General features: G+C 47.0%; 1 protein-coding gene across 1 annotated transcript in view; it reads left to right on the forward strand.

The window, feature by feature from the left end:
* The first annotated feature begins 830 nt into the window (after positions 1–830).
* Positions 831–12,097, forward strand: part of SMAD3 (SMAD family member 3) — a 110,649-nt gene continuing 99,382 nt past the window's right edge. Inside the window, exon 1 of the mRNA XM_070762344.1 lies at positions 831–1,426. Within this exon, the coding sequence (XP_070618445.1) occupies positions 927–1,426 (500 nt within the window). The 5' untranslated portion in view covers positions 831–926. The remainder of the gene's footprint in view (positions 1,427–12,097) is intronic.

The following is a 12,097-nucleotide window of genomic DNA, read 5'->3' on the forward strand; positions in this document are numbered from 1 at the left end:
TATATTATAATTATAAATTATAATTATATAATATATTATATATTATACAGTATATTATATATTATATATATAATTATATATTAAATCTTGAGCACACAGTTCTTATCTAGAAAACTTGGACCAACCTCCGCGGGCCGATACTATAAGGTCCCTTCCAACTCTAGCAATATAATAATAATAATGAATATGAAGCATAACACACCAGACATCCTAATTGTGGAGAAAAAGAAAGTATGGATCATCGACATTGCAATCCCAGGAGACAGCAGAATTGAGGAGAAGCAGCTAGAGAAATTAGTGAAATACGAAGATCTAAAAATCGAGCTGCAACGACTTTGGCATAAGCCAGTGAAAGTGGTCCCAGTGGTACTTGGCACACTGGGCGCAGTGCCAAAGGATCTCAGCGGACATTTGAAAACAATCGGAATTGACAAAATCTCCATCTGCCAATTGCAAAAGGCCGCTTTACTGGGATCAGCAAACATAGCATAGTGATTTCATTTGCTGTGTTGTATTGCAATAATAATAATAATAATAATAATAATAATAATAATAATAATAATAATAATAATAATAATAATATTTATTAGATTTGTATACCGCCCCTCTCCAAAGACTCATCCTTCACGTCAATATTGTACTGGCTTTTGGGGGCTCCTGCCGCCCACGGTTGGCTGGTGGGTGAACTGAAGGTCCCCCTCAGAGTTCCTGTTTTGGAGAGGAAAGTGGTCCGCCAGCGACGAGGGCTCGGCCCCCAGGACGCTCCACAACGGGTTCCGCCCGGGACCCTCCGCCCTTCCCATCCCCAGCGGCCAGCCGGGCGAGGGGAAGGCAGGCTGGAGCCGGACGCCCCGCTTCCTCCCGCGGCGGCCGAGGGGCAGGTGGCCTCCCTCCGCCCCCTCAGAGGAGGCGGCCCCCCGATTTGCATGCGACTCAGACGGCCGCCGGAGCGCGCCTTTGCGCAGGAGGCGAGGAGCGCGCCCTGCCGGAGGAGGAGCCGCAGCCGCCCGCTAAGAGGAGCTTCGGCAGAAGTCGGCGGAAAGTTGGCAGCGGCGGCGTCCTTCGCTTTGTCCCGGGCCGCTCGTGGCCCTCGCGCCGCCCGCCTGAGCCGAGGAGAGAGAGCCGGGGCGCCCGCGGGCACCAGAGCCAGGCGGGGCGGCGGGGTTCCCGGGCTGCCCTCGCCCGGCCTCCTCCTCCTCTTCTTCCTCGGCGCGCCGGCCATGTCGTCCATCCTGCCCTTCACGCCGCCCATCGTGAAGCGGCTGCTGGGCTGGAAGAAGGGCGAGCAGAACGGGCAGGAGGAGAAGTGGTGCGAGAAGGCGGTGAAGAGCCTCGTCAAGAAGCTCAAGAAAACCGGCCAGCTGGACGAGCTGGAGAAGGCCATCACCACGCAGAGCGCCGCAACCAAGTGCATCACCATCCCCAGGTAGGGCCGGCCGGGAGACCCGCCGAGAGACCCCCGCCCTTTGTGGCGGCGGGGAGGCCGGAGGAGAGCGCCCGCGGGCCCTACCAACACCTCCGTCCGCTGCACACCCACCCACCCCCGGCACCCTTTAGGCCAACCCGGGGTCTCCACCCTTGGCAACTTTTAAGACCCGCGGACTTCAACTCCCAGAATTCCTCAGCCAGCTTTCCTGAGGGGAAAAAAGAAAAGAAAAGCCAAGCTTTGCTGGCTGAGGAATTCTGGGAGATGAAGTCCGCGGGTCTTAAAAGTTGCCAAGGGTGGAGACCTCCCTTACTTTAGGCACAGAGGCCGGCGGCGCTGGGAAGGGAGGGAGGGGGAGACGAGAAGGAGGCTGCGAAAGTCGCCGCGGAGGATGGAGAGGCGCCTCGCCGCCCTTCGTTGCCGGCTCTTTGGTTGCCTCCTTTGCCAAGAGTGTGTTCGTTTTCAGTCGGAAGTGAAAATAGGGGCGAAGAAAAGAAAATGATTTAAAAAACCAAACCTTTAAATGAGCTGTGAAAATGTTCTACCCTCGTCAAATTCACTCAGTCCCGATGAGGTTTGGTTTGGTTTACTTTACTTTCTTCAAAGACTCGCATTGATGACCAGATTGTGTTGAGGCCCAAGCAAAACAGTGCGATAAAATAGATTAGGATAGGATAGGATATAGAATAGAATATAGCAGTGTTTCCCAACCTTGGCAACTTGAAAATATTTGGACTTCAACTCCCAGAATTCCCCAGCCAGCCAATGCTGGCTGGGGAATTCTGGGAGTTGAAGTCCAAATATCTTCAAGTTGCCAAGGTTGGGAAACACTGGAATATAGAATAGAATAGAATTCTTTATTGGCCAAGTGTGATTGGGCACACAAGGAATGGGTCTTTGGTGCAGATGCTCTCGGTGGACACAAAAGAAAAAGAGACATTTGTGAAGAATCAGGAGGCACAACACTTAATAATTGTCATAGGGATCAAATAAGCAATTAGGAAACAATCAATATTAATAAAAACTTTAAGGATACAAGCAACAAGTTACAGTCATACAGTCATAAGTGGGAGGAAATAAGTGATAGGAATGATGAGAAAAAACCTGTAGTAATAGTAGTGCAGACCTAGTAAACAGTTTGACAGTGTTGTGGGAATGATTTGTTTAGCGGAGTGATGGCATTCGGGAAAAAACTGTTCTTGTATCTTGTTGTCTTGGTGTGCAGGGCTCTATAGCAAAGTTTGTGAAGGTAGGAGTTGAAACGGTTTAAAATGTTCAGGATTTGAGGGGTCAGTAAATATTTCCCCCGCCGTCTTTTTGACTCGTGCAGTATACAGGTCCTCAATGGAAGGCAAGTTAGTAGCAATTGCTTTTTTTTCTGCAGTTCTGATTATCCTGTGTCAGTCCTTTTGGGTTGCAGCACCAAACCAGACAGTTATAGAGGTGCAGATGACAGACTCGATGATTCCTCTGTAGAACTGTATCAGCAGCTCCTTGGGCAGTTTGAGCTTCCTGAGTTGGCGCGCTAGAAACCTACTTACCACTAGGGCCCTTCCTGGGAGTCACCTCCACTCCTCCCGAAAAGTTTTATTTATTTAGTTCCACTTGCATACTGCCCAACTCCCTAAGAACTCTGATTATACTCTAATTTAATGCTGGAACAGCTTGTTCGGAAGTGACCGTGACCTGCCCAGCTGTCACCTGCAACTGGGTCCAGACAGATAGAAGAAGGGCATACACCCAGAGGGGGGCTGCTAAGGTAGAACGGTGACTTGTGCTCGGCCCTGTGCTAGCAGAGTCCAGCGCAATTCTGCTACTGCACCTGGGCAGGTACCGAAATGGCCCAGGTGCAGTAGCATAATTGTGCTGGACTCGGTTAGCACTCAGAGCCACGTGGGACAAGCACACATCCCCGTTCCACCTCTGCATATACCTTCCCAGGAAGGAGGGCAAGAGATCCACCCGGACTCAGTTCCTGGAGGGTCAGCTGGGGGTCCACTGAGTGGCTGGGATGAGCATTCTTTGCTGGCTTCTGGCCCTGTCTGCAACCCGCCCGGAGGCATCTGGGTCAGCTGCCTTGGAGACAGGCCCAAGTGGGGCAGAGGTTCTGATGGACTTGCGGTCTGTCTAGCAGCCACTGGAAGGACTCTCGGCTGAGTCTCTTCGGCCGCCCCTGCTGCAAGGTCTCCCCTGCACAGGGAGCACCCCCGCAAATCGCCTTTTCTTGCTGGGATAATATTCACAGAGGTCTTTTCCTTTCCTGCCGTGGGCTGCACAAAGGCCTCGCTTGGGAACGGCATGGGAGACACGATCCATTTCAAAATCCTGGAGCTTGAAGGGAGAATGCAGTTTGGCCTAAGCTGGGCAGGGTGGGGATTTTTCAGCCGGCCAAGTTGTTTCCTCGTCATTTATTTTGGCCCTTCATTCTGGGCTCTTACGGCCGAGCATAATTGCTCTGGTTCACGTGCAAGTGAGTTTAAAAAAAAACAAAAAACGACAAACATCGATTGGTTCTTCCAGTTTGAGTCTGGAGTTTGGGGTCACTCTCTCTCCTGGAGAGAACTTGGCCTTCTTGGTTTCCCCCTTTTTTCCTTTCTCTGTTTCGAGGAGGGGCTGCAGAGCAGCCGTGTGGCCTCACTTTCGGCGCGAGGGGAAAGTTCTCAGCGTTGGGCCCAGAAGGCGTGTTTGTTTTCGTCCCTGCCTTTTGCTTTCCCAACGCTCTGTAAATGTGAATCTTGGCTGTCAGAGTGATTTAGCAGGGGGCGGCTGGCTCACACAAAGAGGCGTCTGTTGTTTCGGGCCAGCCGGGGAGAGGGGAGGCCAGGAGGGGTCGGGCAGTGCCGAAAATGTTTCTCTCTCTCTCTCTTTTTTTTGAAAGACAGCTTCCAAGTGTCGAAGTTGCATGCTTCTCAGGGTGGAGAGCCTCGCTGGGTAGAAAACCGCCTTTTGCAGAGCGTCCGTACTCAAAATGGGGGGGAGGCATTTATGGCAAAGGAGCAATCCATCTCTCCCACCCACCCACTTCATCCACCCCACTCATTGTTCTCTTGTAGTGCCAGTTCGTTGGGGATAGGGTTGCTTTTCTGCAGAAGCTCATCTGGGCTTGTATTCTCCAGAAGGGACTGGGGGAGAGCTGGCATTGCCTCTGAGCCACAGCTTGGGTTAGAAAACCTCATCTCTTCCTACTCCTCTCCTCCTCTCCTTCTGGAACGCCAGGCAACGTTCCCAGCTCTGCCTCCTTCGGATTTATTCTCTCTCTCTCTCTCTCAACAAGGCAGGGGAGTGACCGGCCCCACATCCAGAGGTGGGCTGCTAACGGTGATGTGTGCTCGCCCCTGTGGCTCTGAGTGCTAGCGGAGTCCAGCGCAATTCTGCTACTGCACCTGGGCAGGGAGCGAAATCGCGCGCGGACACGCAGGTGTGCCCATGGCTGTCCAGGTGCAGTAGCAGAATTGCGCTGGACTCCGCTAGCACTCAGAGCCACGGGGGCGAGCACACGCCACCGTTCCACCTTAGCAGCCCACCCCCTGCCCACATCACTCTCCGCGAGTTTGGAGGTTGAAAAGGAAGGGAACTTGTGGCGTTCCTAACCCTCACCTCAGGCAGCTCTCTGCGTCTTGCGCAAGCTCTTTCTCAAGAAAGCTTTTGTCTTTTTCACGAAGTCCTCCTCCTTCTCTTGAACTGCCTGCTCAGAGGTCCACGGCTGATACTTTTCTCAGCCCTCGAGGTCTTCCTGGAAGGTTGTGTAAAACTGGTGTTGTCCTCTTTGCTCAGGGGTAGAAATGCCCTCTGCAAGTGGCAAGACCCCAGGTAGATGTTTCACCCATGTTTCACCATCACTCCGCAGTCTGCATTGGCTGCCGATCAATTTCCGGTCACAATTCAAAGTGTTGGTTATGACCTTTAAAGCCCTTCATGGCACTGGACCAGAATATCTCCGAGACCGCCTTCTGCCGCACGAATCCCAGCGACCGATTAGGTCCCACAGAGTGGGCCTTCTCCGGGTCCTGTCAACTAAACAATGTCGGTTGGCGGGCCCCAGGGGAAGAGCCTTCTCTGTGGCGGCCCCGACTCTCTGGAACCAACTCCCCCCAGAGATTAGGACTGCCCCTACTCTCCCTGCCTTCCGTAAACTCCTTAAAACCCACCTTTGCCGTCAGGCATGGGGGAATTGAAACACCTCCCCCGGGCATGTTCAATTTATACATGGTATGTTTGTGTGTGTGTTTGTTAGTAAATGGGGTTCTTTTAAAATCTTTTAAAATCTTTTAAATCTTATTTGGATTTGTTATGATTCGCCGTATCTTGTTGTGAGCCGCCCCGAGTCTGTGGAGGGGGGCGGCATACAAATCTAAATAAATAAATAATAATAATAATAATAATAATAATAATAATAATAATAATAATAGATTTACTTACATCTGCTCCAGAGGGACTGCTGTGTGAATAGACATGGGGAGACCCTGGTGTGTGTGAAAGACTTTCCAAGAACAGGACATTTTTCCATTCCACCTTGCAGCCCCAGGATGTGTGCGTGCGTTTGTGGGCTTCCAAAGCCTCTTTCCTCTTGCAGTGGATGTGGTTGTGCTTACCCTTGAAGTGTGTGTGCTGTTTTTTCTTCCCACCCTTTTCGTGTTCCAGGCCTTTGCTCCCCTTTCAGTTCTGCCCGAATATAACCCGTTTTATGACATAAGGAGATGGCAGGGTCTGGAGAACAAGCTATCTGGACCGAGACTCACTGCTCACAGTCACTCCTGCCCTCATCGCCTCAAGGTTCGACTATTGTAACACTCTCTACATGGGGCTACCTTTGAAAAGTGTTCGGAAACTTCAGATCGTGCAGAATGCAGCTGCGAGAGCAATCATGGGCTTTCCCAAATATGCCCATGTTACACCAACACTCCGCAGTCTGCATTGGTTGCCGATCAATTTCCGGTCACAATTCAAAGTGTTGGTTATGACCTATAAAGCCCTTCATGGCATCGGACCAGAATATCTCCGGGACCGCCTTCTGCCGCACGAATTCCAGTGACCGGTTAGGTCCCACAGAGTTGGCTTTCTCCGGGTCCCGTCGACTAAGCAATGTCGTCTGGCGGGACCCAGGAGAAGAGCCTTCTCTGTGGCGGCCCCGGCCCTCTGGAACCAGCTCCCCTCAGATATCACAGTTGCCCCCACCCTCCTTGCCTTTCGCAAGCTCCTTAAAACCCACCTCTGTCGTCAGGCATGGGGGAATTGAAATTTCCCTTCCCCCTAGGCTTATAGAATTTATACATGGTATGCTTGTATGTCTGAGTGGTTCTTTAAATTGGGGTTTTTTAGATTATTTTTAATATTAGATTTGTTTACATTGTCTTTTTATACTGTTGTTAGCCGCCCCGAGTCTTCGGAGAGGGGCGGCATACAAATCAAATAAGTAAGTAAGTAAGTAAGTAAGTAAGTAAGTAAGTTAGTTAGTTAGTTAGTTAGTTAGTTAGTTAGTTAGTTAGTTAGTTAGTTAGTTGCTGGCTGAATTTCTTGCAAAAGGTTGAGCCACCTGCTACGCGTTGCCTGGCATTTAGCTCCTAGCATCTTCCAGGTCCTGCAGTTTCATTGGACTGCCGTTGCCAGTGCAGAGAATTGTGTTACTTTTGTACTTATACAAAGGAGTGATGGATTGGAGTGGAGTTCTTCTGTATGAATACAGACATTAAAAAAATAAATTCTGGAAGGCAGTCAAGGGCTCTCTTGCTACACTGGCGTAACTCATCCTGCAGAGTCCTTCTGTTGACTTCTGCAGTTAGGTAATCACGGTGGAATAATCAGGCCTCTGATGAAATGTCTGTGTTAAAAGTAGAACTTGCGATGAATTTTTTAAGAATTACAGCAAGTAAAAAAAAAAGATGGGGATGTGCTATGAGAATAATACTGCAGACTTCAGTCTTGAGCATCTAGTCAAACTCACAGCTTTTTAACATCTGGTCTAATGAGAAAGTCAGGGATTTTCAAAAACCTAAATACATAGAAACATAGAAGACTGACGGCAGAAAAAGACCTCATGGTCCATCTAGTCTGTCCTTATACTATTTCCTGTATTTTATCTTACAATGGATATATGTTTATCCCAGGCATGTTTAAATTCAGTTACTGTGGATTTATCAACCACGTCTGCTGGAAGTTTGTTCCAAGGATCTACTACTCTTTCAGTAAAATAATATTTTCTCATGTTGCTTTTGATCTTCCCCCCAACTAACTTCAGATTGTGTCCCCTTGTTCTTGTGTTCACTTTCTCATTAAAAACACTTCCCTCCTGAACCTTAACCCTTTAACATATTTAAATGTTTCGATCATGTCCCCCCTTTTCCTTCTGTCCTCCAGACTATACAGATTGAGTTCATGAAGTCTTTCCTGATACGTTTTATGCTTAAAACCTTCCACCATTCTTGTAGCCCATCTTTGGACCCGTTCAATTTTGTCAATATCTTTTTGTAGGTGAGGTCTCCAGAACTGAACACAGTGTATTCCAAATGTGGTCTCACCAGCGCTCTATATAAGGGGATCACAATCTCCCTCTTCCTGCTTGTTATACCTCTAGCTATGCAGCCAAGCATCCTACTTGCTTTTCCTACTGACCGACCACACTGCTCACCCATTTTGAGACTGTCAGAAATCACTACCCCTAAATCCTTCTCTTCTGAAGTTTTTGCTAACACAGAACTGCCAATGCAATACCTTTTCTGAACCTTTGAGTTGGCCTCCGGAAGAAGCCATTGCCTGAACAAATGGTTTTGGAGCACCATAGCTAAATTTGTATAGTAAAGAGAGAGCAGTTTAGCAAAATAATCTCTCCTCCTGCTGAAATGTTAGATATCTGAAATGTTTCCATCACCGTGTCGTGATAGTCCTCAATTTAGGATTGAGCATTGAGCATCCAACTGAGTTACAATGTCCATCTTACAAGGAATTTATGACCCGATTTCAAAGTTCCAATGAACCCAACCCAGTCACATGATCAGATTTTGGGTCCTTGGCAACTGGCTCGGACATTTGCAGTCTCCCACAGTCACGTAACTGCAAATTTGACTTCTATTTCTGGCCAGAAATGACCATTGGGTAAAACGGATTTGCCTAACAACTACAATTTGCCTATCGACTACTGCTTTCACTTAATGACCACAGCAAAGAAAAAAAACCAGTCATATGGTCAGGCATGCTCTCAGGGTGATCCATTAAAGACTGCAATGGCTTACGGCAATAATTCTGGCCTTAATTACAGATGTAAATCAAGGTCTTTATGTATCATGGGTGAATCTACAAAAAAGTACAGGAGAACATGTTAGAGCAGAGGTGTCAAACTCAATTTCATTGAGGGCCGTATCAGGGTTGTGTTTGACCTTGGGGGTGGGGGCAGGGATGAAGAAGAGCCAGGGTGGCACAGCAGGTAGAGTGCTCTACTACAGGCCACTGAAGCTGACTGTAGATCTGAGGGTCAGCGGTTCAAATCTCATCACCGGCTCAAGGTTGACTCAGCCTTCTGTCCTTCTGAAATTGGTAAAACGAGGACCCGGTTTGTGGGGGCAATATGCTGGCTCTGTTAAAAAAGTGCTATTGCTAACATGTTGTAAGCCGCCCTGAGTCTAAAGAGAAGGGCGGCATGAATGAATGAATGAATGAATGAATGAATGAATGAATGAATGAATGAATGAATGTGTGGCCAGGATGGGTGTGGCCAACTCAACGTCATTCATGTTGGGGGCACCTGTAGTGCCAGAGCACTCTGCCAATGTAAATGGGCTCCTGAGCTGGGTTTTCAGCTGCAACGGCCTCCTGCAATCCTCTGCCAGCAAAAACGGAGCTCAAGAGGACCGCACACAAGCAGAGGGATGCAGGAGGCTGTTGCAAGTGAAAACAGAGTTCGGGAGCCCGTTTACACCGGCAGAGATACCACGGGCTAGTCCTTCGTATATCCAGCTCCCAGGCCTTGAGTTTGACACATCTATCTATCTATCTATCTATCTATCTATCTATCTATCTATCTATCTATCTATCTATCTATCTATCTATCTATCTATCTATCTATCTATCTATCTAATCTATCTAATCTATCTGTCTATTCTGTCTAATCTATCTATCTATTCTATCTAATCTATCTGTCTGTCTGTCTATCTATTCTATCTAATCTATCTATCTATCTATCTATCTATTCTATCTAATCTATCTATCTATCTATTCTATCTATCTATCTATTCTATCTAATCTATCTATCTATTCTATCTAATCTGTCTGTCTGTCTGTCTGTCTGTCTGTCTGTCTGTCTATCTATCTATCTATCTATCTATCTATCTATCTATCTATCTATCTATCTATCTATCTATCTATCTAATTTGTATGCCGCCCCTCTCCGTAGACTCGGGGCAGCTCACAACAGTAATAGAAAAAAAAATGTACAATAGAAATCTAATAATTAAAGCTAAAAACCCATACTTTAAAAAACATGCACACAACATACCATACATAAACAATATAGGCCTGGGGAAGTTATCTCAGTTCCCCCATGCCTGACGGCAGAGGTGGGTTTTAAGGAGTTTACGAATGTTAGAACACCGAGTCTCAAAATCGTTTCATGTTGATTTGCCCTTCAAGACTATCCACTTCTAGAGGAAGAAGCAAAGTCTTCTCTTAAGGAAGGCAGGGCCAAAAAAGGTGCAATTCAAAAATAGTAAGATAAACCATAAGACAAAATAAGACAAACAATAAACAAATCCTTGTTAAGACCACACTTGGAATACTGCACCCACTTTTTGTCGACATATAACATTCCACAGTCCCACAACAAAAAGATGTTGAGACTCTGAAAAGAGTACAAAGAAGAGCAACAAAGATGATTAGGAGGTTGGAGGCTAAAACATACAAAGAATGGTTGCAGGAATTGAGTAGGTCTAGTCTAGTGAAAAGAAGGGTCGGGGCGACATGATGGCAGTGTTGCAGTATTTGGGGGGCTGAAGCAAAGAAGAGGGAGCCAACTTGTTTTCCAAAACGACCAAAAGGCAAGGCAAGAAACAATGGATGGAAACTAACTAAGAAAAGAAGCAACCTAGAACTAAGGAAAAGTATTACAGATTAGCAGAGCTGGAAAGAACCTTGTAGTTCATGTAGTCCAACCCTTCACCCAAGCAGGAGATCTTACACCATTTCTGACAAATGGCAGTCCAATCTCTTCTTGAAAGCCTCCAGTGGTGAAGCTCCCACAACTTCTGAAGGCAACTTCTGTTCCGTTGGTTGATGGTTCTCACAGTAAGAAAGTTCCTCCTTAGTTCCAGGTTAAATCTCTCCTTGTTCAGTTTCCTTTCTTTCTTTCTTTCTTTCTTTCTTTCTTTCTTTCTTTCTTTCTTTCTTTCTTTCTTCCTTCCTTCCTTCCTTCCTTCCTTCCTTCCTTCCTTCATTCATTCATTCATTCATTTATTGAATTTCTATGCCGCCCCTCTCCGTAGACTCGGGGCGGCTAACAACAGTAATAAAAAACAGCATGTAAATCCAATACTAAAACAACTAAAAAAACCCTTATTGTAAAACCAAACATACATACAAACAAACATACCATGCATAAATTGTAAAGGCCTAGGGGGAAAGAATATCTCAGTTCCCCCATGCCTGACGGCAGAGGTGGGTTTTAAGGAGCTTACGAAAGGCGAAGAGGGTGGGGGCAATTCTAATCTCTGGGGGGAGTTGGTTCCAGAGGGCCGGGGCTGCCACAGAGAAGGCTCTTCCCCTGGGCCCTGCCATTGTTCCTTGTCTGGCCTAATTCCTAAAGGAGAGAGAAATCAAACTATAAAATAGCTTGAAATTGTTGGTGCTCCATCAGTGGAGGCTTTCTTAAAGAGTCTGAATAGCCATTTGTCTGAAACAACATATGGTCTCCTGCTTGAGCTGGGGGTTGAACTAGAAGACCTCCAAGGACCCTTCCAACTCCATTATTCAGTATTCCATATTCTAAACAACCTCTGTAGATCAGACGGAAGCCCCCGTTTAGATTATCAGCCATCTGTTTTCACAGCAACCAGTTTTGATGCCTGCAAACAAGGTATTGATTAAAAAAAAGACTTCCTGCATTTGAATTTCCTAGCAATGGCAAAGAAAAATGTTGTGCTGGCCTGTGAATGTTACAAAGCTAGAGTGGACAGTGGCTGTACAGTTCAATGACTCAATCTATCATTTGAGTACCCTCTGGACCAGGGGTGGGCAATTAATTTTGCCATGGGGCCGCATGAGAAATTGGGATGGTTTTAGAGGGCCGGACTAATATAATTAACTCAGTTCTACCCAATACTGTAAAGACCCAGACCCTGGCCTGACCTAAACACCCAGACCCACTCTACAGACCCCTAATTGTTTGCTTTACGGCAACATGGTGCACCACAGTCACTGCGCTGGAGTGTTTGCGAGGTTTCTGTGCTCGGACGCTCTCGATAGGAGGCTGTGTTCCTGTTCTGTCGGGTTCTCTGGTAGACTCCTCCTAAAAATTCACAGGTACAAATTTCAGACACACACACGTTTGAAAATTCAAAACAATGTTCTTTATAATGAAAATTCACTTAAACTAAGCCCTCTTTTTGTATAGCAAAGAGCCCTCGTCTCCAAACAAACTGGTAATTTGTACAAGTGCCTTATCAGTTCTGTGATATTTAGCTTGCAGCT

The sequence above is a fragment of the Erythrolamprus reginae genome, chromosome 10, assembly GCF_031021105.1.
Source record: "Erythrolamprus reginae isolate rEryReg1 chromosome 10, rEryReg1.hap1, whole genome shotgun sequence".
Classification (NCBI taxonomy): Eukaryota; Metazoa; Chordata; class Lepidosauria; order Squamata; family Dipsadidae; genus Erythrolamprus; species Erythrolamprus reginae.